The sequence below is a fragment of the Equus asinus genome, chromosome 11 (assembly GCF_041296235.1).
Source record: "Equus asinus isolate D_3611 breed Donkey chromosome 11, EquAss-T2T_v2, whole genome shotgun sequence".
Taxonomy (NCBI): Eukaryota; Metazoa; Chordata; class Mammalia; order Perissodactyla; family Equidae; genus Equus; species Equus asinus.
In genome coordinates, this window is record NC_091800.1 from 23,865,044 (window position 1) to 23,890,097 (window position 25,054).

The 25,054-nt window shown below is 34.6% G+C and overlaps 2 protein-coding genes across 3 annotated transcripts in view; one reads left to right on the forward strand and one right to left on the reverse strand.

The window, feature by feature from the left end:
* The window catches only part of INTS6 (integrator complex subunit 6), an 83,457-nt gene extending 62,922 nt beyond the window's left edge, over positions 1–20,535 (forward strand). For both annotated transcript variants that reach the window (XM_044777215.2, XM_014851404.3), the window contains 12 exons: positions 520–674; positions 4,510–4,662; positions 4,793–4,925; positions 5,855–5,949; positions 7,808–7,918; positions 8,939–9,154; positions 10,814–10,940; positions 11,787–11,929; positions 12,150–12,381; positions 16,807–17,178; positions 18,223–18,316; positions 19,915–20,535. In XM_044777215.2, the coding sequence (XP_044633150.1) occupies positions 520–674; positions 4,510–4,662; positions 4,793–4,925; positions 5,855–5,949; positions 7,808–7,918; positions 8,939–9,154; positions 10,814–10,940; positions 11,787–11,929; positions 12,150–12,381; positions 16,807–17,178; positions 18,223–18,316; positions 19,915–20,008 (1,925 nt within the window). In that variant the 3' untranslated portion in view covers positions 20,009–20,535. The remainder of the gene's footprint in view (positions 1–519; positions 675–4,509; positions 4,663–4,792; positions 4,926–5,854; positions 5,950–7,807; positions 7,919–8,938; positions 9,155–10,813; positions 10,941–11,786; positions 11,930–12,149; positions 12,382–16,806; positions 17,179–18,222; positions 18,317–19,914) is intronic.
* A 786-nt stretch (positions 20,536–21,321) lies between these two features.
* SERPINE3 (serpin family E member 3) overlaps positions 21,322–25,054 on the reverse strand; it is a 30,906-nt gene continuing 27,173 nt past the window's right edge. The window contains exons 6-8 of the mRNA XM_014851405.3: positions 24,547–24,633; positions 23,977–24,060; positions 21,322–21,567 (exon numbers count right to left, since the gene is read on the reverse strand). Coding sequence (XP_014706891.3) covers positions 21,524–21,567; positions 23,977–24,060; positions 24,547–24,633 — 215 coding nt within the window. The 3' untranslated portion in view covers positions 21,322–21,523. The remainder of the gene's footprint in view (positions 21,568–23,976; positions 24,061–24,546; positions 24,634–25,054) is intronic.

Here is a 25,054-nt window from a genome sequence, read left to right on the forward strand (position 1 = left end):
GTATTTACTAAGCTACTGTGGTAGGCGTCCCAGATATAAAGTAGAGGAAGATGGGCATGGATGTTAGCTCAGGGCCAGTCTTCCTCAGCAAAAAGAGGAGGATTGGCAGCAGTTAGCTCAGAGCTGATCTTCCTCAAAAAAAGAAAGAAAGATAGAAAGAAATTGGGCATTTGCTCTCATCATCTGGTGGGGAAAACATATCATCTGTTAGACAAGTATTTACCATAAAGTATGGTTTACATATCCTTACTGGGCAAGCAAAGGGTGCTATGGGACCTATCAACTGTTGAACTCAGAGTGGGAATTTGCAGACTCCGTGCTTTAGTGAATTTTAATCTAATCTAAATGTTAACCAGTCATGATAGTATTCTACCATATAAGAAAAATGGGAAAATCCAGAATTGACCAAGGATGAGGGGACATTTTAATTAAGTTAAATGCTAATGGATATAATTTAATCTTTCATGTTTTTTTCCCTTAATGATATATGCTTTCTTTGTCTTAACTTCTTTGCTATAGATGGGCAGCCAGATATATCAAGGCCTTTTGGATCTCAGCCTTGGCATAGCTGTCACAAACTCATTTATGTCAGACCAAATCCTAAAACGGGGGTTCCTATAGGTCATTGGCCTGTTCCAGAATCTTTTTGGCCAGATCAGAATTCTCCAACACTAGTAAGTACTAGAGAGACTGTGACTTTGTAATAGTACTATTTAACTGCTTTCAGTTTAAAGTTCTGCTGTCAGTTAAAGGGGTGGCTAATTTACAGGAATTACATGTCCAAAATGCTATGATAAGCTGTCACTTGCTTTAGTATACTCTATTGTACATTATGGGTAATAGAAAAAAGGCATTTTTTCCTTCTAATACTACACTTATGTTTTTATTATTGGCATCTGTGTACAGAATCAGAGGTGTAACGAGTTTCTCTTTGGACTCTAAACATCGCGTAACATGAGGATTTGTCTCTGGGACACAATTTAGAATTTAAATGAAGACTTAGAAAACAGTTCTGATTGTTTGCCTGTAATCTTTTAGGACTTAGTCTTGGAAATTCATGTTGACTTGCATGGTTATAGTTATATTCAATGTTTTCATTCTGGAGGTTTAAGGTAGAAAAGATTTTCTGGTCTTGTTTACATGAATTTTTTTGGAAATCATGATGAATTATCAGAATTCACTATATGGTTCTTATAATGGGTAAATTTATATAAATTAATATCTATTCAATCTGGTTAATACACTGTTTTTTTCAGATTAGTATTTTTTCCAGTATCTCAGGACATCACAGGATATTTTGTGGGAGAGAATGACAGTGGTCCTTTTAATATTACCCTTAGAAGATAAGAATTGTATTTCAAAGATCGTTAAGCAGTCTTTAATAATGTTCATGTACCTATCATTTATGAATGAAACTGAACCCTTTTGGAAACCTTTTATACTTAAAATCTATATCAACTCTTCAGGATAATTTTTACTTTTACTTTATACAAGGTCTGTAAAGTCGTATTCCCTTTATTTGTTAGAGATTCAATGAAGTAGTACATGAAATTAAGGTTTTGTAAATTTCACTGAGGTTTTTTATATATTCCTTTCCTTTTTTTCTGATTGAGCCAGCATAGTTTTTTAGTCTGGCCTTATAGAGAGGTTCTCAATTTCTGTGGTCATTTTACTTTCTCTTCTGAAGTCCTTTCAACTCTTACAGAACAGATATTATATTTGTATGAAGTATTGTCTGTTGGTTCTTCATTCTATTGTATTTATTTAACACCTACAGTAGTATGAGTGATACTTGTTAAGTCCTAATAGAAAGAAATCCAAAACCCATAATCAAAAGCATCGCCTGTTAATATTGCTCTAGTGGTCTATTGAAAATTGTTACAGGCCAGGGAGAGTTTCGAAGTGTGGGTAGGATTTCAGTTGCAGGAGGAAACTGTGAGAAAAAAGTATTGAAGTGAAAAAGAACAAGGTGTTTAGAGGAATGAAAAGGAGCTAGTAAAGGTGAGTTGTGACATGTATGCAGGACATTGAGAGTACTTTAAATAAACCAATTGCTCATGATGTTAAATGCAAGGTTAAGGAATTTGGACTTTTTTCAGTGGGCTTCATAGAACAACTGAAGACATTTTTAATGGAGTGCTGCTTTAGGAAAATTAATCTAGTTGGTGGTTATATGCAGCAAAATTAGAAGCAGATGAGTTGGAAGGTAAGCAGGTTACCTGGAGGACTATAACTAAGGTTCATGTAAGAGATTTTTAAGAGTTTGAATTAAGATAATGGAAGGGAAAGTCATAGAAAACAGATAATATTGGAAAGAACTGGCAAAATTTAGTAACTGAAGGATATTAGAGGGGAAATGAAACTTTTGTAAGTAATAGTATTTCAAATAAGAAGTATTGATACTGAAATTAAATGGGATTCATTAGAGACTGGTTCAGAATTTGAATCATAGCTCTACCAGTTATTAACTATGTGCCTTTGGTTAATTATCTTCTCTAAGCCTCAACTTCCCATCTCTTAAATGGAGATAATAGCTCCTCTCTCATAGGATTGGATGAAGTAATGAACGCAAAATTTTCTTTACCAAGTTCTGGAGGATTACCCTCCCCCCCATTTTTCCTCTTGGATCTTAAGATTTTCATCCCCCCCCAAAAAAAGTGAGTTTCACTTTTTTGTAGCTATGTGTCAGGTGCATGCTAGGCACAGGAGCACAAGATGAGTAAAACATGGTGCGTCCTCTCTGGAAACTGACCATCCATAGGAAGATCAGCCCTGTAAACATAACAGAGTACAGTGTGCTAACTGTAACAGAGGGGCAGAGGATGTGGTGCCTAACTGCTTGGTGTGTGTTTGGAGTACGTGGCGAGAAAGAGTTTCGGGGAAGAAGTCTCTTAGAGGCTGGCACTTGCCAGTTCAAACTTCAAAACTTTGTTTGTTTGCAGTATGCAAGGGAGAAAATAATAAAGCAGCCAGGGATAACATGTGACACACAGGAGCAAGAAAGATGATGATCTCTGTGGGTAACTGCAAGTAGTTTGGGCTGGCTGGAGCACAGGGTATATACATGGTGTGGTGGTTGAAAGGCAGACAGGGACCAGATCATTAAGGATCTTTGTATAGGATACTAACAGAAAAGCGTCTGGGCCCTATTTTTAGGTGATTAACTGCTACTTTTACCAAGTAATTTCAGATAAGGAAAATTATATGATCATATTTATATTTCATGGCCATAGGATTGGTTGGAGGGGACTAACTAATTAGGGAGACTAATTAAAAATAAGCAGTTGGACTAGCCTAGTCTAAGAAAGATGAAGGCATGAATTAGAATGGTAAGAAATAGAAGATCAATTTCTAGAGAGAGGAGAATTTAGTATTGACAGAGGACAGTAGCTAAATACTGAGCATCTGCCATGTTTCTGTGTTCTGTTAAGTGGCTTAGAATTTGTGGTATCATTTTGTCTAGGCCTTTGTGACAGTTAAATATGGAGCGTGTGGGGAAGATATTAAGGACAACATCTAGGTTTTAGAACAGGTTTTGTGGTTTGAGGGAGAAATAACGAATTGGGTAATAATGTGCCTGAGGGACCTATAGAAGATTCAGGTTATGTCCAGTAGGCAGTTGGATACATAAGAGAAATAAGAGAGATCTAGTCCCAAACTGTAGATGTTGGAGCCATCAGTGCATAGGTAGTAACTGAGGCTAATGAGTCCTTTATAGTTACAAAATTTCGAATTATTTCCTTATAGCTCATATTTTCTTCAACAGTCTTCAATTGGTGAGATTTTTAGGAAGGAGACTATTAAGGGGGGAAATAGTGTAAGATGCCTTATTTTTTTTTTCTTTAAAGTATTTTGTTTTGTGTACCTCTAGAACAGGGTCTCCAAAGTAGGGTGTATATACCACAGGGATAACTAAAACAGTCTACTGGAATAGGGAAGGAATACATTGGAACTTCTATTTGTTTATTTTTTTCTCCTACTTTTAACATTATTTTCGTATGTATTTTATTATGTACCTATAAGTTAATAATTTACAAATTATAAATAAATGTGTATATGTCCTAATGTATTATATATTCAAAAAATTTTACTGATCAAGGTGTATGATCAGTTAGGAAGCCACTACTCTATGCAAGTAATTAAATTGCTACAATTGAGAACTTAATGAAAGTTTCTATATACATTAGTTGTTTCTTGGATGTAAAAATTAATTAGTACTTGCTAAATTCCAAAATTTTGCATTTAACGTATCTATTTGATTTTAAGACGTAAAAACACTTTTATTCTGTATAGATTTTGAAGTGTTTTATCTTTTTCTTATGAATATTGTATAATTTAAGCATTACATTTTGAAGTATTTTCTTTCAGCTTAATGGTGCTTTCAGTAGTAAATTAAACTCTCCCTAGCAAAACTGAGGAACTGAGTAAATTTTGCTAGTGAATGATACTGAAAATGAGTTTGTTTCTGATATTTTCTGTAAATAGTAATAATAAGATTTTCCCCTCTAGCCACCTCGTACATCTCACCCTGTGGTGAAGTTTTCCTGTACAGACTGTGAACCGATGGTTATTGACAAATTGCCTTTTGACAAATACGAGTTAGAACCTTCACCACTGACTCAATTTATCTTGGAAAGGAAATCTCCTCAAACATGTTGGCAGGTGAGCTGAATAACTATAGTGATTTAAAAACTTAAGTGAAATGTTTCTTAAAAGTTATTTGAATCAATGGTTTATATAACATTCTGTAAAGGTTATTAAATATGAAGTTTTAACCACTCCTTTTTAACAGGTGTATGTGAGCAATAGTGCAAAATATAGTGAACTTGGTCATCCCTTTGGTTACTTAAAAGCCAGTACAGCACTGAACTGTGTCAACTTATTTGTGATGCCTTATAATTACCCAGTCCTCCTCCCCCTTTTAGGTAAGTCATTCTTGTCACATCCTCTGTGGCTCAGCATGCATACAAATTTTCCTAAAAACAAACTTTGGGAACATCTGTAAGTTTTCTTGTCTTGTAGAAATTAATGAAAGTGTTTTAATACTCTAAAATACTGAACCTATCTAAGGTTGTTTTGTAGCAAACTATGCATTTTTGTGGTAAATTGAAAGTCACTGTCAAAACACCTTTGATTCTACAAACTATTGAAGGTATTATATTTAAAAATTTTAAATTAAATATTCTAAGTTCTCTGCAAGTTAGATTTCGTACATAGTTAGAATTGGTGGTGCAGGCTTTGTATTTGGTAAATAAGACATTTTGTAGAAGTATATTATATTTATAAGATCTGAGTGTATTTTCTTTCTAAGAATTTATCTGTACTTTAATTTTCATTTGGCAAATATTTTTTTAAAGAACGAATTTGTTCCAAAATAATATGATAAAAGCCTAAAAAGTTAGTTTCTGGGGACCGTCTGGCTATAATTTTTTGAGGAGTACTGTTGGAGATGTTTTTCCCTCCATGGAATCACATGAGATTTAAAAGTTATAGTTATAATATTAGTATGTATATTTTCTAGAAAACATTGTGTAAAATTTGTTTCTGTTCTCAAATCTGGTTCATGTCTTGGTCTAGATAGGAGAGAGATTTCCCTTGTGTATTTTCTGATTCTACTTTATTATTACATGTAATTTTTGACTAATTGGCACCTTTTCATTTTTAAAATGATGTTACTACTCAAAGATGCCAGAACCATAAATTTTACTGCTTTCAATTTTGTTAAAAACTTGTCAGATGTTACTGTCTTTCTTACAAATAAGAAAGGAGATTTTAAAAATGAAACTTATTGGACTTGATTTTCGTGTGTGAAAACAATGAATGATGATAATTTGTTCACACTGTACATTTATAGATGACTTGTTTAAAGTACATAAAGCAAAACCAACATTGAAGTGGAGACAGTCATTCGAAAATTATTTGAAGACAATGCCTCCCTACTATCTTGGGGTAAGAATATTATTGTTAAAAATGGAACTTGCTATAAATTTTATATTATGCTTATAGTTTACTATAGGTATTAAAACTCTTATTTATTGCTGTTATAGATTAAACATCATGAAAATTGAGTGTACAAGTGACCAATACAGATATAATAGGAAAGAAATGTTTCAGTGATTTGCAGAATAATGATGATGATCATGAGAATATATATATATATATAATGCTTAGCTAGGCCTGATACCATCCTAAGCACTTTACATGTGTTAACCTCATTTCATTTATATAGTAACCATACAAAATAGAAATCATTGTTCCTATTTCACAGATAAGGAAACTAAGGCACTAAAAGATTTAGGAATTCACCCAAGGCTACATAACTAATATATAGGAGACTGAAATTCAGTCCCAGGTAACCTGGCTTTAGAATTTAGCCTCTTAACCTTAATTGTTATACTCCCTTTTTAAATTGCAGTTTTATAATTATTTCTCTTTAAGGGTTCAAAATGGTTTTTGTTGCGTTATTCCCTAAATCTCCAGAAACATGTTTTTAGGTGGATAAGTATATATTCTCATAGAACATGTATTTTTAGAACCATGAGTTTTCTGATTACTTAAAATCTAGTGTGTCATAGTGGATAAGATCAATAATGTATTTATTATAAATACATTATTTATTTTATGAAAAGTAACTTCTTAACAAAAACACCTACACTAAAAGCACTTTTAAACATTACTTCTGCTTTTAATGCAGGAATATTATAGCATTTGACTGTAACTAATCTTTCTAAATGATCCCTAATAAGAACATTAATTTCTTGAGCTTTGAAAATCATATTTTATAGTTAGATAAATTGTGTGAGTGTCTAGCACATAGTGCCTGCCATGTAAGAGAGTGAAAAGGAAAAAGCACTTAGAATATGAACTGTTCCATATGTTGAATCATTTATGTTTCATAGCAACCCAGAGGGCTTAGCCAGAGCTACATGGATAGTAAATATCACAGCTGGGATTTGATTCCAGTTTGACACCAGTGCTTACACACTTTCTAATATGTTAATGAATAGTTATCTTTTTTCTGACTTTGTCCCATTTATATATGTGAGACAGTCCTGTTAGTGATACTTTTCATTGCACAAAGTGGTTCTCAATTGGTCTCTCCTTACAAATGAACATTATTTCACTATACCACATCCATAGTAAATATTAGACTGTTTTTTCCTCCTCTTTATTTTTCCTTCAGAGCTTATTTCTGTTTTTTCAGCTCAGCTAATGATAATAGCGGTAATGTTTAACACCCACTGAATGCTTTCTGTGTGCCAGATGCTTTTATATGTGCCTTACATGTGTTAATTCATTTAATCCCATGACAACCCTATGAAGTAGATACTATTATTATCATTTTACACATGAGAAACTTAAGGCACAGAGAGGTTATATTTCTGGTCCAGGGTCACAAAGCTACTGAGTGGTCCAGCTACAACCCATCCAGTTACCCAGGTAGAAATCTTCTCTTTTCCTTAACTCCTTTTTACTTACTCCCCAAGTTCTATCAAATCTACCTCTGCAATGTGTCTCCTGCCCATTTCTTCCAAACTTGGTATCTCCAGTGATACTAAGTGTCCAGGCCTTCACACTCTCTTGTCCCGGGTGTTATTGTTATAGCCTATAATCCTTTTTAAGTATTTCAAACTGCCTTTCATACTGCTGACAAACATTTTACTGAAATACAAATATGATTCTGTTACTCTCTTATTGAAGAAAGGAAGGAGAAACGTTTTTTGGAGAAATTTTCAAAACTGATAATACATCTAGCCATAAATTTTGACAAGCTTAGGATTGAGTGGTGTTTTCTTTTTTCCTGCAGCCTTTGAAGAAAGCTGTTAGAATGATGGGAGCACCTAACCTAATAGCAGACAGTATGGAATATGGACTTAGTTACAGTGTCATTTCATACCTCAAAAAATTGAGTCAACAGGTAATGTTAAAAATTAGGGAGAGCCATTAAGTATTTTGAATGGTTTTGGCTAAGTGGTTAAAAGGCCAGATGTTAGTTTTTGATGGTCCTTATGGAACTAAGAATATTATTATATTTGAAAACCACATAAATCATATGTTAACATAATTCTGTTAGGTACATGATATGCTATATTTTGAAATGTGAATTTTGAATAATTCCTAGTTTATGAAAATGGCTTCATTAATGTGGTCCTAGACTTCCTGTATGTGAATAATCATTGTTTTCTTTTGAGAAATTTATGTTAGAAAGTTTCTTTTCTTACACAAAAAAATCAGTTTCTTTTGATTTATGTTATAAAACCTGTAGTTTTTTCTTTCAAAATGGGAATATATTGGAAATGTTTGTAAAAATACTGAATTTTGTTATTTGGGGCATAAATCACATTACTAAATACTATGGTAGTAGAGCAGTATACAGTTTGACTGCCAGGTTATTAATGTATAAAATACATTATTTTCCCAGTATTTTTACCATCTCTACTTTAACTGCTAATTGAAATGTATGTTGGAAAGACTCAAAATACTGCTATTTGCTTTCCAGTGAAACCTTATACCACCATTTGCTATATCTATGAACATTGGGTTATGTGCTGATAACAGGGTCTTTAAGTAAATATTGATGAGGTTATTTTTTCTAATTTCATATCACCTCTGAATTGGAAATATATATTTTCATTTAGGGTGCATTTACGTTTAATGGTTTAAGTGTGTAGTGGATATTAATGAAATAAATTGAAGTTGTATTTGTTTGCTCTGCTCCAAAAGATTAGAATTGTAATGATTTAAAATCATAAGATGTTATTGTTTAAACTATGTTTAGCTTATCAAGTACTTGACATAAACTATACTACTTGAGTTTTTAACTTCTTATATCCTTTTTTAATATAATAAATATTTAATTTATAGAAGACCAAAACTATTAGTATTTAGTTTATCAATTTAGACTATGTAAAACAACTGTTGTTTATTTTTACTTTAGGCCAAAATAGAATCTGATCGAGTCATCGGATCTGTAGGCAAAAAAGTAGTACAGGAAACTGGAATTAAAGTCCGAAGCCGATCACATGGTTTATCAATGGCTTATAGGAAAGATTTTCAACAGCTGCTTCAAGGAATTTCAGAGGATGTTCCTCACCGACTGCTAGACCTTAATATGAAAGAATACACTGGGTTCCAAGTTGCTTTGCTCAATAAGGTAATAATTATATGAATTTAGTATCGCTCTAGTTATTTTCTGTTGTATTGTTGAATAAATCAAATTTTCTATTAACTGATATTCAGTCTGTCTGAACTTTAAGAAGTACTTCTGTAACTCTGTAGAATAATGATCATTTATACAATTATTGAGTCATGGAATTTTAGAATTAAAACAAACATTGTACATGGTTAGTGGATGAATGGATGAATTAATGAAGAGTAAACCAACTCATTTATTTTATAGATGAGAAAACAGAGGCTTATAGATTGCCTAACATTACATAGCTAATGGTAGAGTTCACTGTAGTTTGGTACTTAGACTAATGACGTTGGGCACACAGCATGATCCTAAAATGCTTTATCGGTACTCATTATTGAAAAGATCTTCATCTTGGTAGCCTTTGTAGAAACAGACAAACTGATTCTAAAATTTATATGTAAAAGGTCCTAGAATAGCTAAAACGATTTTGGAAAAGAAAAAACTTGCACTATCTGATTTTAAAAGTTACTGTAAAGCTACAGTGATCAACGTGTTGTATTGTTGGCATGAGGATAAACAGATCAATGGAGCATAGAGTCTAGAAGTAGGCTGTCACACATATAGTCAATTAATTTTTAACAAAGGTGCCAAAATAATTCTGTGGGTAAGGAGATAGTCTCTTCAACAATTGGTATTGGAACAGTTGAATATCCATATTCAAAATAATGAACTTGATCTTTACCTTACATTAACGGAAGTGATCATGGTCTTGCAACTAAAAGTCTCATATATTGTTAATGGAAGATGGTTTGCAGTTTCTTAAGAAGGTAAATATATACTTGCTGTATAACCAGCAGTTCTACTTGTAGGTATCTACCTAAGAGAAATGAAAATATATGTTCATGTAAAGGCTTTGTATGCAAATATGCATAGCAGCATTATTCATAATAGCCAAAAACTGAAAACAATCCAAGTGTTTATCAACTGGTGAATGGATAAAGAAATGGTTTATCCATATAATGGAATAGTACCATGCAGTAAAAAGGAACAGACTACTGACACATGAACAACATGGATAAATCTCAAAAACATCATGCCAAGTGAAAAAAGCCAGAAGGAAAAGATTAGATATTGCAAGATTCCATTGATAAAATGGAAAATAGAGAGACAGAAAACAGATCAGTGGTTGCCTGGGGATAGGAATAGGGGTTGACTACAGATGGGCACAAGGAACTTTCTAGGATGATGTAAGTGTTCTAAAACTGGATTGTAGTGATGGTTTCGCAACTATAAATTCACTGACACTTGCGAAACTGTATACCTAAAATGCGTGATTTTTTGGTATGTAAATTAAACATCAAAGCTGGTTTTCTAAACCTTCAAAGTCTTTAGAATTTGGAAATTCATTTTATAAGATATTTACTTCTCTTAGCCAGAATATATGGTAAAATCTTGAGAGATGTGAATTTGAGATTATGTGGTTGAGCTCATTACCAATTTTTTATCTTTTGGTTCGCAAAACAGTACATTATTAAGATTGTATCATAACTCTCTGTTCTTTTTTTAAGCTAATTAGTTAACTTGTATATCTTATTTCCAAACCTATGCTTCAGGCTAGAGATTTTAGTCTAATTCTGTGTTTGAAAATAAATTTTGTCTTTGAATGTCTTTCAATAGGATTTGAAGCCACAGACATTTAGAAACGCGTATGACATACCAAGACGGAATCTTTTGGATCACTTAACAAGAATGAGATCTAATCTTTTGAAGAGCACCCGTAGATTTCTTAAAGGACAGGATGAAGGTTAGATGGTGATTTTAATATTGGTATTTCTTTTGTAAATTTCTTTCTCTATATTGAAAAAACATAGTATGGTAATGTAACTTTTAAAGAATTGTTATAGTAGTATCACATTCTCATTGTAAATTCAAACAAATGAAGTAAAAAGTGAGTCATCTCTGATTCTGTATATCTCTTCCTACCATCTCTGTTGCCCCAAATTCTGTTCCACAGAGGTAACAGCCTTTGTTAACAGCTTAGTTTTCTTTTTGGCTTTCTTCATACATTCACACACACAGACAGACACACAAAATCATTTTCTCATGATATGCTAGTATCTGATGGTTTAGCTTTTGATGGTCAATAAGTGTTACGTTCTGGTATTTCCTTCAGCTATATCCATGGCACCTACTACAAATCAAATAGACAAGAATTTAACCCTTTGCCATCTCTGATGTAAGCATTCCAACTATAGCCTTATGTAAAAAGGGTTATCTGTGTGATACCTCTTTTCTGTAAATCCTACTATAATTAAATTCTGCTTATTTGGAATAGAGTAGAAGAGACATTCCTTCTCATGGTAAGGTTACACATATGTATTGCTTATTCTGTGCACTGAAATTAACTCAAATATTTTTGTTTTGTTTAGAAGATAAAATCAATTATTTTAAATGCTATTTAAGAAATCTCAGAGACTTTATGTCACAATATTTATAATGGCAACAAATTAATTTAGAATATGTGGTAAGGGAAGACTGCCTAGAATAACACCAGGTAGCATTCATATATAAGAAGACATTATTTGATAACTAGATAGAGTGTAGTTTTAATGAGGTTAACTTTTATTATTGCTCTCTTCTGTTTGAAAAGATCAAGTACACAGTGTTCCTATAGCACAAATGGGGAATTACCAGGAATACCTCAAGCAAGTACCTTCTCCACTAAGAGAACTTGATCCTGATCAGCCTCGAAGGTTGCATACATTTGGCAACCCCTTTAAGCTGGACAAAAAGGTAAATTTGAAATGTTTCATTATATAATTCATTTGTGCTAGGCACTGTGGATTTAACACTTCTTAATTTAACTGAAGTAACCTGAAGCTGTTTTCTTGGTAGAATATTTAATAAATGCCAACATAGTTATAATATAGTTGTTTTAATGGGAATTGAAATTAGTTATGCCATTTAAAAACTATGTCTAAATTCAGAGAAATTATATTCTTTTTTGTTATAGGGTATGATGATAGATGAAGCCGATGAATTTGTGGCTGGACCTCAAAATAAACATAAACGACCTGGAGAACCAAATATGCAAGGGATCCCTAAAAGACGTCGCTGTATGTCTCCACTGCTAAGAGGCAGACAACAGAATCCAGTTGTGAACAATCATATTGGAGGAAAAGGACCACCTGTACCTGTGACTCAAGCACAGCCAGATCTTATTAAACCCCTTCCTCTTCATAAAAGTAAGAGAGATTTTTAAACATTATTTGCTGCTTTTTGGTTCTTCTTTAGGAAAGAGATTTTTGTAATAGACTGTAGAAAAAATTGTTAAAGTCCAAGAATCTCTAGAGAAGATTTTTGTTTATTCTAAATTAGCAGGTAATCATTTTTGTATGTCTTTATAATGAACCTTTGAACATTTCATATGTTCATTATGCATTATTATCTATCATGATCTAAAATACCATTTGCAAATCTTAAGTATTTCAAAATAACAGTTTTTAAAGGGGCATTATCAGTACCCACAGAAAGATGGTTTTTAATTTCAGTTTAATTCAACAACTGGTTATTAAATACATATGCTCTTTTAGACAGTGCTAGTCATTGAGGTATAGCAGTGAACAAGACAGTAGTGATCTCTGCCTTTATTTATAAAGAGTGAGGGAAAAGGGAAAGGAAGTCAAGTATGCTGTAGAAGCATTTGACAAGAGAATTTAACTTAGACTGTGGGGTCAAGATGCTTTACTGAGGAAGTTATGTTTAAGCCAATACTTGAAGGATGAATGGGAATTAGTTAACTAAGGCTCTGCATTTGCCTGTGCTATAGTGGTAGTCTAAGAAGAGTATGTGCAGAGGCATAGAGTAAAGAGAAGGGGATTAAGGGAACTGAAAGAATTCTAGTATAACAAGGGTGTTGGGAATGAGGTAAGGTGAGAAATAAAAGACAGGCAGAGGCCAGATCATGGAGCACCTTGGAAGCCTGTAAAGATTCTAGACTTTATTCTAAGGACAATGAGAATCCATTGAAAGGTTTAGAGAGGTAGTGACATGATCTGATTAGCATTTTATAAAGATCAGGTTGGCTGTACTGTGTGCAGTATTATCAGGGAATAACAAGAATGGATGTAGGGAACCCTTAATGAATTAATGGATTTAATTATAGGTAGTGATCATTCATGGCTTATAACATCTTAAATGGAGAGAAGCCAAATATTGTATACCTCCTGATGAAATTATACAATACTACCACTGAAGTAGTCTTGCAAAAAAAAAAAAAAATTGAACATCAATCTGATCAAGCCTCTAGATCTAACTACCAATTTATAGGAAATATAAAGGACAGAGAAACATATTAAATGACAAAAGAGGCATACAAGTAGCAAAATCCAGATTGTGGAAAACTCTATGGGACAGAGAATCTGGGGTTGTGTGTGTGTATGTTTCCAGAAAAAAAAGTGCATAGAAAAAAGAGAGGTACAGGAGGATATTATAGATTAAAAGGTAGTTATGAGACATATAAACCAATTGCCATGTACAGGACTGATTTGGACCCTGAATCACACAAAATCAAACTTTTCCACAAACAAAATATATAAGGTAATTGGAGATTGTGGACACTGACTTTATATTTGATGTTGTTAAATAATTATTATGGATGCACAGGAACTAGTTAGGAAACCCAGGGAAGAGCTAATGGTGATCTGGCAGTGGGGTTGCAAGAAGAATATTATTGAGAAATACTTGGATATATCAGCAAAGGACTTGGTGATGACTGATTAGATGTTGGAACCAGGGCAAGGGAGGAGTCAGGCTTTTGTCTTGAGAGACACTGAGTAGCTCACGGTGTCAGGAGTGGAGTGTAAAAGAGATGATGAATGAATTTAGTTTAGAAGTGCCTGTTAGATAGCCAAGCGGACATCCTAAGTTAGAAGATGGATATTTGAGTTTGGAACTCAGGAGAAGAGGTTTGGGCTAGAGAGGTAGGTATGAGAGGCAGCTTAAACCTCATTGGAGTGAATAAAATCTCACCAAAGGAAACAGTGAGAAGGATAAAAAAAGAGCCTAGAACAGGACCTCGAAAGTGCCAAAGTTAAGAGGAGATAATAAGGTTCAGAAAAGGAGATTGAGACGGAAGACTCCAAGAAATAGAAAATAGGGAAAGCATTTAGAATCATGGAAACTAACGGGAAAGGGAATTGAGTGGTTAGTGGTCTCAAATACATCTTAAACAGATCAGTTGGAAGGATTGGAAGGGTTCTGTTAGTCTTTGGTTATCTTAGCAAGAGTAATTTTGGTGGAGTAAAGGCGACAGAAGGCTAAAGAAGTAGGTTGAGGAGTGAGAGATGAGAAAATGTAAACAGTGAGTATAAACAACCAGTTTAAGAAGTCTAGCAGTGAAGAGAGGGTGGGAAAAAAGAGTGGTAGCTGGAAGAAGTCATGGGGTTAAAAATGGTGATTTTGCTCTGTTTTTAAGGTGACAGAGAATTAAGCATGTTTACCTGATGGTGTGATGGAGTTAGTTTAGAGGGAGAGGTTGAAAATGGTGATGAGAGAAAACAAAATCAGCACAAGGTCACTGGGAAGGCAGAAAGGAATGGTTCAGAGCCCACATGAAAGAACACTTCTTTCAGTGAAGCAGAATGGGTGTGGGTACAGGTTTAATGGTGGGAAGTAGAGGAAGTTCCTGTCCCACGGATTTGCTTCCTTTCCTCTGTGAAATAGCGGGTGAGAGGGAAGAAGAGTTTAGGAAAATCAGAGATGTGAAGATAGTGGAGATTTGAATGATCTTTTGTGGGAGAGGGAGAAAAGGTTGTAATAAGATTGGTAGGCAGTGACAAGGTCCAAGTGCAGATGGTGATTGTGACCACTCTGCAGAGCTGGGCCGTATTTCTCTAATAGTGCTTATCATTGCAACTGGAACAAGCAGATAGATAGAGTCATCAAATTCAGGGTTTTGCCTGGCAGGTGTCATGGCAGGACAATAGTATGAGAATTTAGGACATGGGTAAAAAGTAATACATGGGATTTTAGTTAGGTAAGAAAGTGGATATTTAGAAGGGGTCTGATTAATAGGGAGAAAGTGGAGGAGATGCTCAAGGAAAAGTCTGGCTGAGTTAAAGAGCAGTAATAGCAGGAGTACCACAAAGATAAGCGTATACTCCTCCATCCCTGAATTTGTGTTTGACTTGAGAGGCAAACGTGTAGGTGGAAAAGTTCTTCAGAGACAAGAAATTGAGCAACAGGGAGGCTATGTTCTTGGCAGGTGATCTGCTTAGATATTGAAGTCACATACTGCAGCACTTCTCAAACTTTAATGTGTATATGGATCACCTGAGGGTCTAGTTAAACTACAGATTCTAATTCATTGTTTGCAATAGGGCTTAAGATGACATTTTTAGCAAGCTCTCTGATGGTGCTAATGCTCCTTGTCCACAGACCACACTTTGAGGAGTAAGGACCTACGATGACGTCGTGAGGGACATGGGGGTGGGAGGAAGTCTGTGAACCAGGTGCCAGAGACATCCGTGACCACAGAGGTGTGCCCTGGAGATCAATACAGATAGTGATGAGGAGAGAAAGGATGAGAGGAGTGGCATAGTCGAGCCTCAAAAGAGCAAGAGTTTTTAATAGTGTGCATGGAGAAATGATCTTGAAGTGCCACTGGGAAGTGAAGGAATCAGTGACTCCATATTCTTATTTTAAGTCCATGGAGAGTGTTTGAGAGAAAGCGATTTGTACTTCAGGTCTGAAAAAGAGAGCAGTTTCTTTGCGGGAGAGCTGGGTTTCAGTTAAAGCAGAAGTTGTACAGAATATTCAGTGAAGTTTGCAAATCATGGAATAGGATTTAGGAGGGAGTCAGAAGTTCAAGGGATTTTTGTGGGGGGATGAGTTTACATTCTGGACAGTAAATGAGAGAAGTTGAGATGAATTCAGCTGGTGTCTTGGAGGTTTGGTGAGCAGTCAGGGAACTTAGAATTCTGCTTTCTCTGGGCAGCAAGTGTGGTAATCTAATGCTAAATGGCAAGCTTGCAAGCTTTTAAGTCCAGTAGTCTAATGAGCTGAAGTGGGCACAGGTTGTTTTGCATTGCTCAAGTAATGAAGGCTAGATGGATGATTATAAGAAAAGGGTGTAGTGTGAGATGACCTGTTTGGTGGTATGTTCTCAGCAGGATGTTGAACAGTTTAAACTCCTTATGTTTACTTTGCCTAAATGATAATAGATGTGTAAGTCTAAAATGTATATAATAAGATGTATAAGAGGTAGGTTAGAATGAGCTAGGGCTAAGGAAAAAATGACCATGATAATCTTGATCATATATATTTCCCTAAAGCATTAAAAACCTACTCGTTCAATAAAATTGCCATAGAATAGGGTCTGGCCTGGTGGCACAGTGGTTAAGTTCGTGTGCTCTGCTTTGGCGGCCCGGGGGTTGTCAGTTCGTATCCCAGGTGCAGACCTACCCACTGCTTATCAAGCCATGCTGTGGCAGGTGTCCTACATATGAAATGGAGGAAGACAGGCACACATGTTAGCTCAGGGCCAATTGTTAATTTACCTTATCAAGGAGATCAGCTGTGATTTGCTATCTGATGTTTCTGTGTAGCTTTCTTTACTATGTGCTTTGAAATTAGCTCTCATTATTTTTTTTCCGTATCTTTGTTTTTAGTTTCAGAAGCCAATAATGATTCGACAATAGATGATGTGGTTGAAAATCATGTTGCAGACCAACTTTCATCAGATACTGCACCAAATGCTATGGATACTGAATTTTCAACATCTTCTCCATCCAATTTACTAGAACGACCAACCAATCATACAGAGGCTCTTGGTCATGATCATTTAGGAACTAATGACCTAGCTGTTGGTGGATTTTTAGAAAATCATGAGGAGCCAAGAGACAAAGAACAATGTCCTGAAGAGAATATGCCAGCATCTTCACTCAACAAAGGAAAGAAATTGATGCATTGTAGAAGCCATGAAGAGGTCAACACTGAACTCAAAGCACAAATAATGAAAGAAATCCGGAAGCCAGGAAGAAGTATGTATAATTAGAGACAAACCTCAGATTTGATTTCTGCGTGTGCGCAACAAAAAAAGTCAAATTAACTAAAAGCGTAGATCTGATTCTAGATCAGTCTTGAACAACGTATGAGCTATACAAGATTTGATTCTTTATTCAGCTGACAAACACTGAATATTTGCTATATCCAAAGTACTATGCTTAGGTATGGTGAGCAGGGGAAGAAAACACAGATAAATCATGCATAGTTCCTATCATGACAGGAATCCATAGTCTTGAGTATTCTAACCAGCAACTAGAATTTTAACATAGCAGCAAACCCCAAAAAGATGTAGGGAATATTAGATGACTTCTTGTCTGTAAAGTTCTCAGCATAGTGTCTACCACTGTGTTTAAGATTTAAACTATGATAGTGACCAGAGGTGTATTTAGGCCAAAAACTGAAGTTATGAAAGCTATCTGTTGTATGCATACAAAAGAACTTTGTGGGATAAAATTTCAATATTACTAGCATTCATTCAGAAGATGTTGACAGATCACCTGCTGTGATGGTACAGTGACCCATGGGTGGTCCAGAAGTGGGTAAGACTCAGTCCTGCCATTTAGGAGCTCATAGTCCTTGGCAGAGTTTTATGTGAAAATTTGAAACTGCAGTAACACTCTTAACCTGTTTTATTTTTTTCCTCCACCGCCCCCCGCGCCACACCCCTGAAGTCTTGTTAGCTGTAGGTTAGAACTTAAATTATAAGCGTGGATATTTGTGAAGGCCACTTGCTTCTTATTTTTCAGTGGCACTACCAAAAAGCTATTTATTCATCCTTCTAAGCTTTATGTTTGATACCTTAATGGGAACTTTTACCAGAAAACAGTGTTTGACAAAGTTATTTTATCTTTGTTAATGTATGATGAAATATATGTGTTATAAAATCTCTGAGCGGTGAAAATTTTATATAGAATGTTCTTGTCTTAGTATATCTTGATATAGTAAACTGCAATAGAAAAATATTGAATAAGAGTGCAAAGGAAAGCCACTTAATTTTTCTTTTTGCTTCTCGTTTTAAGAATATGAAAGAATCTTCACTTTACTGAAGCATGTGCAAGGCAGTTTACAGACAAGACTAATATTTTTACAAAATGTCATTAAAGAAGCATCAAGGTAAATAATCTATTGCACATTATGAAATGATGAATTGAGTCCCCAGGTTATATAGTCAGTATTTTAACAGTATTTATTTTGTACTTCTGTTGTTATGCATGTATATGTCACACACGTGTATAGAAGTACTTCTTTTTTTTAGTTTATTGGAAGAAGTTCACTTAAAAAATAGCCAAATTCTTCAGAAATTATGGAACCTTTCTTCTTACAAATTACTATATACTTGCATAATTCTCATTGATCCTACTCTCTGGCTTTTTGGTGTCTTTATATTTTATAGCCTTTAATTTTTCTCCTTTGTATATTTGGACTACAGTTAATATTAATCAGTGATTAGAAATAACCTGGAAAGGCAATATTTGAATGCAGTTCATTTGTACGTGGGAAAACATGTAATTAAGGGGACCAGAGTTGGACAAATGGGCCTTATTCTGATTGCTTCAGTAGTCCAGGATTATGTACTTTAGTACAAGGAATGTGGATCAAGATTATAAGGTAACTACGAAGTGCGATGAACTGGAAAGCATAGTTGTATGAGTTTAGTGAATACAGAAAGCATTATTTTATTTTTCTTTCAAGACCTTTAGAATTTTCGTATTTAAGTTTAGGAAAACTTAGGGTTTAATATTCCCACCCTTTAATTAGTCTCCCAGTTTCTTCCATGCTACATGTAAAGGTTTTTTTTAGATAGCGCAGTTAATTTTTTTTGTTTTTGAAGTGGCTAGAGCCTAGGCCACTTTGAAGATTCAGGATAAGGCCATAACTTTTCATATTATTCATTTTGAGTATTTAACCTATTCTGCTTTTTATGTAACATTCTGTCAGCTCAAACTTCATTATGGATTTAGCTATATTCCTGGTGCCTGCACTCTGCTTCTGCCACCTTTTAGAGAGTTGTGTAATACTGTGTTGGCCATTTAAGTTTACAGGTAGAGAGGAAGAAGGTATAGATTGGGCAGTGTTTTTGGATATTGTAAAAAGCATGGAGAGTATGAATACGTATGTAGACGAATGCAATTTTAGTTTACTATATTTATTACTGAAAATTTTTCAAGGATTACCACTTAAACTATTTGCTATATCATGTATTACAGATGTCTAATTATCCTTGATTTGCTAGCTTTTGAATTGTGATAGTAGAACACCATGGTTTTTAAACTCTACTGCCCAACTTTCATTTCTTCCTGTTTTGTGGGGGATTATGTTCATGCTTTGTTCACATTCCTTTCAACATTCAACTTCCAAGGAGCATAAGGAGAAGCTATTGGAGTCATTGCTTTGGGAGGCCAAATTTTGCTGGAATATTTGTGACCCTTGTGTGTATATTAGGTTTCTTTTCCTTTTTCTTTTGGTTGTGGAAGGAATCACCTCTTTCCCATTGTGCCTTGGCCTGGATTGTTTGTTTTAGGAACAAACTGTAATACTGTACTGATAAAATAATTTGCTAATCTTCCAACAGATTTTATATATCATAAAGTTGATTTTTCATTTCACTTTGAAAAACTTCCCAAGGCAGTTTCTCTTTCTAAAGACACAGTATACTGATATATAACTGTTCATTAAAAAGAAATTGAGAGTGCTATTATTTCTTTATACAGGTTTAAAAAACGAATGCTAATAGAACAACTGGAGAACTTCTTGGATGAAATTCATCGAAGAGCCAATCAGATCAACCATATTAATAGCAATTAAAAGAAAACAGAATGTGGCCACTTATTTCACTGTCTTCTCCAAATACAAAGTAAATACAAGACTGTTGTGATCTTGCATTCATTTTTTGACATGCATTGTTGGCTATTTGAAATACTAAGAGCAAGTCTACAGATCCTTTTTCCATCATTTTACAGTGACCTTTTCTTCATTTGGTTTATTTTTGTAATGTGAAAAATATCACTCTAAAAAACATTTTTATTTAACAAACTAAAAATATTCCTCCAAATCTCCTGCTTGTTATTGACTCTTGCGTGTCAATTTCCCTCAGGTTCTATTTTCTTAAACCAACCTTTAAAATTGTCACCTCTGTTAAGGTTGAACTTTGCCAAAAAAATAAAAAAGAAGTTACTTTGTAATTTTTGGGGAAAAAAGCACATACATTAAAACTAGGTAATGTTTTGTATATACAGTTATTTTGGATATATTATTGTAAGTTGTACAAATGTATTTTGAAGAATATTTAAGAAAAGCACTTTTGTTATTCCATCAATAAATGCTCTATTTTACTCTTGTGTGGTTTAGGAAATAATCACATTTAAAGTAATCATTTAAAACCATCTTAAGATAATGGAATTTTAAAGGCCTTGCTTTTTAGCATTGGAAAAATACACCACTTGAAGTTCTTATTTGTTAAACCTAACTGTAATTACGTGTTACATGAGCTGCATTGTCTTTTTACTATATGTTCTTAGTTTTTGTTGGCCACACCAACATACTCCCATTTCTGCCTAGATAATGCAAACGACGATATCTGTGGCAGATAGGCAGACGCTTTAAAAGCTGTTTAAAAAACAGACATTTTTGGACATTATTGGTTTCCTTACTTCCCTTCACCCCCTTTTCCTTTCTCACTAGGATTGTAGATGGCAGTGAGTTGAAGCTGTTAGTTAGAGGGTGGTAAGTTTGGGGTGCGCCACATAACTCTGAAATGTCTAGCCTTTAGCAGCTTTTGCCATGCTTACAAAAGGCCCACAACAAGTTGGGGGTTCAAAGGGGATCTCTTTGTTCTGCTCTGCTAGTGTCACACTTAAACTCTCCATTTTATTTAGAAGTGAAATGGAAAGGAAACACATTTAAGATGGCTTTGCTCATTTTGCATTCTCCCTGAGTTACCCAGGAAAAGGAAAACCCCACATTATTCATGGTCCACCCTCAGTCCAAAATGGCCTCTTATGTCCTTACTGAGGATGTGACCCTATTACCTGACTCAATCACCATTCATAGATCACTGCTGTGCCTTGTAGTGCTTTTGGGGTAACCAAGAGAAAAGAAAGTTAAAATAAATTTAGATTAAGAGAGGGCAAAATAAATTTATTAAATTATAGTAAAATTGAAGTATTTTTAGGTTCATAATATTTGAAAATCACATACCCTTATCTTTTTACACTTTAGCAGAACATTTTTTAAATTTCAAGGGTATAGCAAAATGAAATTGTAACTTTTTATGAAGAAAAGCATACATGAAAGTGGAGAACATGCTTGACATCTGTTAATTTAGTCTAGGGGATTTGACACTCTCCCAATGCTGAAGACAAACCCTGTCAAGAAAAAGAAACACTTAGTGTAATGTTATATAGTATTTTCATATGCAATTCTTTAAACCTTTTTTTACCTCTACAAAATACCTTTAAGTAAAGCAGAATATCATTTAATAGATGGAATTGTTAAGGTAATTACCTGCAGCCACATTGCTAAATTCAGTAAGAGCTACACAAAATCCAGAATATACTGTCTGGTCTTAAATTATGTATATTTAGATTCTGAGATTAAAAGAAGGGATTACAAGTCATTCAGATGAAAGTTCATACTTTATAAGAATATTTAGGAAAGGGATTCAGTCTATTCCAATATTTAGCAGCTTGCTTTATCAGAAAATTCTTATTTCCATTCCACAGTTGGCTTGTGAGGTAATAATCCTTTTGAGCCTTCTCCTTTAATACATTTTTGGGGATGAACCCTGGGGGGAAGTTGGGAAGAAGCGGTTTGTTCAGTCTCCTCTTTTTGTCCATAATCTCTCTGCCACTGTACTCTACACCCTCACCCAAAAACCTAGTTATTAAGTTTGAAACTCATCGAAACTCAAGCTTAATATCCCATCTCTTGCAGGTTTTTATGTAGAAGTCTTGTAAGCAAAGGGGCGGGGGTATATCTGAGGGAACCATGTGTCTTTAGGCCCTTTAGTTCACTGGATGACTTTAGGCTGGACAAATGATATTCTCTAACGGTTTATTCTTGAGGTTAAGATCCTTCTTCTTCCTGTATGTGCCCTGTTTGTCACTTGATTGAGTCTGTATGTGCCTGTATAAGATTTATCAGTTTGGTAGATTGAAGGCTGAGACTCACTTCTGTCTCTTCAATATCCCTGTCACCAGAAGAGTAGCCCCATCCTTTGTGTGATAGAGGTGAGTACCTCCCAGAAAGAGAGGTAAAGGAATTCACAAGGACTGTATTTAGATGTGCGGCGGATTATGGAACTGGCTTTGGATTAGCCTTGTATTTTCTTTCTGTTTTCTAAGGCAGTTCTGAAAACTCATCATTGAAATAGTGGTGTGTCCTTTACTAGTTCAGAGATTTTACGTCATTTTTATGCAGTTGAATTCCCAAAGAGAAATCATTCTCTTTTAACTGTCATCGATCTTTATTGGCTATCTGCTTTTGGCAATGACCTTTCTGTTCAAGTTTAATCCTGTCTCTTTTCTTGAAGGAGTAGAACTTGTCATTTTTTTCATCTTTCATTTTTTGACATGTATCCTTTCTGAGAGAGAATTCTTTGTTGCCTGTTCTGAATGATAAGTGACGTTTTCATCTAATAGATAGGGGGTTGGGATGACCATGGTAAAATACTAGGAGGATATAGTCTGTTGATGAACTTTTTCTTCCCAAATAATTCCAAAATTATTTCCTAGTGAATGATTATCTTCATCCTTTTTGTCACAAAAGTGTTCCTTTGATTTCTAGCACAAGTTTCAGCAGTATGCAAATGATTCTCAGATAAAATGATGTTGACAGTATTTTCTTAACAATTTGTGTAAAACCTATGCGTAATTTTCATTATTCTAACTTTTGACTTTTTTCCTCTCCATAAATAAAAATAATGCCTGTTGTTTATAGTTAAAGTAGATCCACTTTTGCTTGATTTTGTTAGTCTTGTTCCATTCTATTTCTTTTTTAACACATTGTTTAGACTTGCCAACAACTCTTTACTGAGAATCTCTTTTCCTTCCTAGGCTGATAAATAATTGTCAGAGAGCCAGGGCCGGGGAACATTGAGAGAGATAATTTGAATACGTTATTCAATGTTGATGCTTAAAGGACTTCTTGTCCCACTGATGTGCCAAGGCTTTGCCTGTGCAATGCCATCGTTGGATTAAGATTGAGGTTGAACTATAGTGGGACTTAAAAGACTAGGGCAAACATTTTATTTTTGTGTAATTTCAGCTTGAGAAAAGCTTGAGAAAGGTCAACAGAAAAGCTATAGAAATCCAGGTGCATTCACTAGCATACTAGGGTTGCTGAGAGTCAGAGGACTACTCGGATACTCTATTGGCCTGAAGGAACTATCTTCTGTCCTACAGTGGCGAGAAAGCTAAGCAACAGCTGGGGAAAAAAGTGAAGATTTATCATTTAGTTTACTTTCATGATTTTTCTAAGTCTCCCCAGAAGTAGAAACCTGAATTAAAAAAAAAAAAAAAAACTACATCAACTATAAATGAGCTGAGAGAAAGAGAGGGCAAAAAACCCCACAGAGGATGTTAGTTTCCTTTGTAGTTATGAAATATTCCTCCTTTTCAGGACTCTTGACACAGCAACTGGGAAGCTTCTGAAGCACCATAGAAACCAGCTAGAAGGAATGCTTTTAGGCTACAGTGGACAAATGAGCCTTGTTGCTAGAGAGACAGTGATAAATATTTAATTTATATGAATTCTATCAAAAAATACTGTAATACCTGTGTTGGGTTCTCTCAGGAAAAAGATGAATGGCCGATCTGCTTTAAAAATAGGAATCCGAGACCTTTTCAGTAACAACAGAGCTGCAGGAAAGATAAAGAAGAATCCCGTTGCATTTTCTATTCATTTGCTGAAAGTCACTATTAAAATCGGATACAAAGTCCATTACATCCCTTGATTTTTGAAGAAATAAAAGCATCCTAATGATATTGTTTAGTGTTATTATGGGGTGCAAATGGGAAAATTAAAGAGAAAAGCTACCACTTAGCCAATCCTGTGTCCTATTTTCAAAATATTCCGTGAAATAAATTCCTTACTGAAGCTAATTTTCAGAATGACTCTCTTCGTTGTTTATGGGGATGATGGTACAAATCCTTTTCAAAATGGATACCTTTTTTCTCCCATCATTTTTGAAAAACTGCTCTCTGTTAAAATTTATTTGTTAAAAATGATGAATAGCACATCTAGACTTGGGGGTTGTTAGTGGGAAGGTTTGGAAGTATGAATGTTGATAAATCTAACAAAGGTAGATTTGACTGAGTGTCGCTGACTTCCCCTTGTGAACATACCTGTGGCTGCAGATGTCTTGGTGCCTTCCTCTGAAACCTCAACCTTGGCTTTGTGGATTGCTTCAGAAACATAAAAACCATCTTGCCCTAACCCCAGGAAATAAAAATATGAATTGCTTATTTGCATTTTTGATGCATTTAGTTTAAGGATTTGAGTACATTTTTAAAGAATGTACTTAGTTTGAGTCTCTCATGCTGCTTACTGTGTAGCTGGGGAGAGATTTATTTGGAAAATTCTTAAAGTTCAATATTTTATGCAATGTTCAAAACCTTAAATTTGGTAAGTTATCTAATTAATGTTTATAGCTGTGCCCAGTTTTTAATAGTTAACTCTCAAAGATAATTTCCAGTTAATATTTAAATTTTTCCTTCAGTCAGTATTTCTAAAACTTCAGTGGTCATAAGAATTACCAAGGTATGTGTTAAAATGTAGATTCTGGAGCCCAGGAACCTGCATTTTCAGTAAGTTTCTGAGATGATTTCCCTTGAATGCTGCTTTGAACTGTGT